Source organism: Macrobrachium nipponense, chromosome 21, assembly GCF_015104395.2.
Source record: "Macrobrachium nipponense isolate FS-2020 chromosome 21, ASM1510439v2, whole genome shotgun sequence".
Taxonomy (NCBI): Eukaryota; Metazoa; Arthropoda; class Malacostraca; order Decapoda; family Palaemonidae; genus Macrobrachium; species Macrobrachium nipponense.
The window spans coordinates 12,764,246-12,768,514 of record NC_087212.1 but is presented as its reverse complement, the minus strand read 5'-3'; the positions used below and the strand labels follow the sequence as shown (position 1 = coordinate 12,768,514).

The window sequence follows — 4,269 nt, the reverse complement described above, 5'->3', positions numbered from 1 at the left end:
TGGATTTGTTTACAACACGGAAGAATGTTCTTGAACTCCATATTTTTTACTCAGTTGCGCAGAAAACAGGAAGTTGAGAACGGGTATTGTACTATATTAACACACTACCCTATGACCTTTCCTATATTCTTTCTTGGTGAAGAAAGCTCGAGGGATTTCTGCTTGTTCGCATAACTGAAGACACTTTGAAGATGGATACGGACTGAGAAGTAATTGCTAGTTGGACATCCACACGAAATAACCGTCAGGGGAGTTTGTGGCCCATCGATCTTTTGTTGGTCATGTGAGCCAAAAGCAAGACAGCCGTATCAGAAACAGACATTACGGAAGTAACAATAAATTTCAGGTGATGGATACATGCAGGACATCACAAAATTAAGTATTCTAAGATAGTACTGTCTTTATTATAAATTTGTAGTAATATTCAAACTAAAAATATATGGAAATGCGAATTTTATGATTATGAGGACTGAGTAATAAAGAAAATAAACCAGGCACCGTTCATTTTTTCTTGAAGAAACAAACTTTTCATCTCAAATGAAGATGCCACTTATGCCTAATGGCGACGAAAGCACTGAAAGTTATAAATAGTGTATTTATTTTGGTATCAGTTACATGAAAGCGGTTTTGATATTTGTCAAATCCTTTCTTGTACCTAAAAGTAGAAGAACAAAGTACTGAAAAAAAGCCTTGTCTATAGAAAATATTTATTTATAAAAGAGATACAAAAAGTTCATTTTTACAGGACTAGACGATTACTCAACGGCAGTGAAACATGTATTTTACATATACAGAAAATAAAATTTATTGAAACTATAATTATGGTAGGGACATACGACTTACCGAGTTTAAACTTTGAACTTTTAATGACAGAATTTTTTCTTAAAGACAATCAGGAAAGACGAGAAAAGGGTTTATGTGTCATCTGAATTCTTTGGTAGGAAAATATGTTGCAGTTCGGCGAAAAGGTCACAAGTCACTGGCAAGAGGTCACTGCACAGGCCGCCGCTGTATGGCTGGACACGCGGCCTCTGTGTGCTTATTCAACAAGGACATTCTGGAGAACGTCTTGTGGCAAGTGCCGCAGGCGTACTTCTTTATATCAGCGTGGGTCTGGAGGTGCGCCCTCAGGTTGCTCCTGTCGGCGAAGCACCTATCGCACTGGGGACACTGGAAAGGTTTTTCGCCCGTGTGAGTTCTGATGTGCCCCTGAAGCAACCATGGGCGGGAAAAGGCTTTCCCGCACAAGGGGCACTTGCAAGGAAGGGTGTGAGTCCTGATGTGCATTTTCAGCGCCCCGAGTGATGTGTAGACTTTGTCGCAGTGTTTGCAGCCGAAAGACTTCGCTCCGAGGGCAGAGCAGTGGAACTGTTTGTGTTTGCTGAGCCCAGAGTACGTGGAGTATGACTTGCTGCACTCAGTGCAGGAATATCTGGCGTCACTTCTAACACTGCTACTACTTCCATCACTCGAGGCAGATTCTGAGCCAGGGGAATAACACTCCCTTTGATGAAGTCTTCTAGGGGATGGCGGCTGTGGGTTGGTTAATATAGGTGGCATGGACCACGAAAATGGCACCATACCTGCCCAGAAACCAGGGGGACCAGCTAAGAACGACCGAGGGTGAGAAGAGGTCTGTACATAAGGGGTTTTTTCCGAGTTCGGATGAGGCTTAGAGCTGTGTTTCTGCGGGCCCTCTGATAACCATGGACGATGAGGGGCAGATGGAATCGGGGAGGTACACTTAACACTAGATACTCTGCTATCATGGGGTGTAAAATGAACATGATCACTGTGTGAGGCAGCACTCTGCTGTTCAGCAGATACAGGCACTTTCAAATGGTTCAGATGATCAGAAGGGGGTGGGGGCACTCGCAAGGACGGAATATCCATTCCTAAGAATGCACCAACATGGGAATGACTTTGGGAACATGTTGGCATCTCGGAAGTGTCAAGAGGGTGAAGTCTGTCACTTCTAACTTTCTTCCCTTCAGGGCTACTTCCATTTCTGCTAGTGCACACCATCTGAGACGCTGGGTATTCTTTTCTTCTGTGGCTAAGTTTCGGGACATCATGTATGTCATGAATGTTTGATCTGACATTCTGAGAGTTGTCTGTGAGAACCAAAGAGTCAGAATGTAACCGCTTGTTTCCTGGTTTACAGGAATCGTTCATTTTGATGACATGGGGAAATTTCCTGTGAGCGAGAGAGTCTTCCACAGGCGTCATTTGTAAGGAGGAGCCTTCTGAAGGAGGTGTACTTTGCACTTGCCCATTTTCCTCCTCTGGATGGTTTGCACGAGATTTGTGAGTGAGAATAACGTTCTTGGAGTTGGACGCAACTTCTTCTTCCCTTTCTCGATCGGCGGATCCTGTTCTTGGTTGGTTTGGAACATCGCTTCGACGAGAAGTTTCGACGCAAAGGTTTCGTATTTGCGCTCCTTGTGAATAGGCCTCAGGCACAAATGGAGCTTCTAATCGGCGAATAAGAGGCGCCTCCTTGCCGCACTTTAGGCTCAGGTCCTGCGGCTCGGTCTGTTCTCCTCCTGTGAGAACAAAAGAGAAGGAAAATAGCTATCAATATGAAGTAGATAAAAACAGAAGGGCGAAAAAAAAAGACTAAAAATATAATGAACAACTAAAAATAGCTTGTAATCATACATACAAATGTAAGATTCTAGAGAAAAGGATGATTTAAAAAAATGCCAATTAATGAATGAACAGGTCAAGGTAGCTGTGCTGAAACAACTTTATTCTTTCCATATACAGATTTTACCTTTGCCCAGCTGATTTAATCGTATTTGTTAGTAGTGCTATGAATTGGATTAAAAAAACAACTACTGTACTCATCAACTTGAAAAATAAATTATATCTATAATTCAGTGCTATGAATTAGATTAAAAAACAAGAACTACTATACTCATCAAATGGATAAATAAATTATATTTATAATTCAGTGCTATGAACTGGATTAAAAAAACAACAACTACTATGCTAACCAAATGGATAAATAATGACCCATGTCCAAATCTAAGTTAAAAGGAAAACTATGATTCGGAAGCGTTCTGCCAAAACTGAGGCTGAACAAGAGGAAAAGCGACTTCTGTCAATTTTGATGAGCAATATGATCATATTGGGATAGAGAGAGATTAAGAGGATATTGCAACGTTTAAAAAGTCAAAGGTATTCTGAATTAATATAATGAATATGTGAAACATTTATGCATACTTTCAAACAAGCAGGTCACAAAGTCTTAAGAAAATCGTAGTTCGCAAATCTACTTGCTATTACAGATGAAGACTATTATGGACAATGGTAACATGTTAATGTTTTACTACTAATGACTAAGCGCTAAATAAAAAGCAAGTGTCTTGAAATTATAAATTTTAATTTTTCCTCAAATCGTTCATATTCCAAAGATGATGCTCTTTATTTTCATATTAAAAAAAATTCATGCCAAACAAGATTCACCTTTGTTAAAGGCGTTATGACACATCATCAAACAAAATGTTCCGCAAAACACTTTTCATTTAAATATTTTTCTTGGAAAGCAAAGGTTTCTGTCTTCAGACGAATAAAAAGAGAGCGGAGCAGGCTCTTGAAATCTCTCCGTAGATAGTTCAAAATACTTTAACAAAAATCAACGTCCATTTTAATCTCAGTTTAGACAAAAAAATCTTCACTATTTGGATACACTTGTTATGATACTTAATACTCAGTGTTTCCAATCGTAGTAAGCACAAATGATTGTAAATTTTAATCTACGTTTACAAAAAAAAAAGCAATCTTTACCATTTGAATACACTTATGATATTAATACTCAGTATTTCCATGAAATGTAATGGAGAGAGAGAGAGAGAGAGAGAGAGAGAGAGAGAGAGAGAGAGAGAGAGAGAGCAAAAAAATTGGCAGCTGATATGTACCTGAGATACAGGCAATGTAAGCCTGCAGTGATACATATCACCTGAGACGACTCCTCGAATTTACGAGCAGCGGTAATGCGGGGCATAAAATCAGCCAGGAAAGTGCCAGAAGAAGAGAAAGGGAAATGAGGGAGTGAGGGACGATATTCCCCCCCCCCCCCCTGCTCTCTCTCTCTCTCTCTCTCTCTCTCTCTCTCTCTCTCTGCTGTGAATATAAGAATAATCAAGAATGACATCTGGGGATTACTTTGAAGTTTTCGGCCTTAGGATTCTAGTCTAACCTCTCTCTCTCTTTCTCTCTCAGAACAAAGACAGCCTTCAGTGCGCTCTTATTTTTTCATAACTT

The 4,269-nt window shown here is 40.0% G+C and overlaps 1 protein-coding gene across 1 annotated transcript in view; it reads right to left on the bottom strand.

Annotated features, from left to right (window-relative positions):
* Positions 1–747: 747 nt before the first annotated feature.
* Positions 748–4,269, bottom strand: part of LOC135197801 (protein escargot-like) — a 180,355-nt gene continuing 176,833 nt past the window's right edge. The window contains exon 3 of the mRNA XM_064224926.1: positions 748–2,546. Coding sequence (XP_064080996.1) covers positions 991–2,546 — 1,556 coding nt within the window. The 3' untranslated portion in view covers positions 748–990. The remainder of the gene's footprint in view (positions 2,547–4,269) is intronic.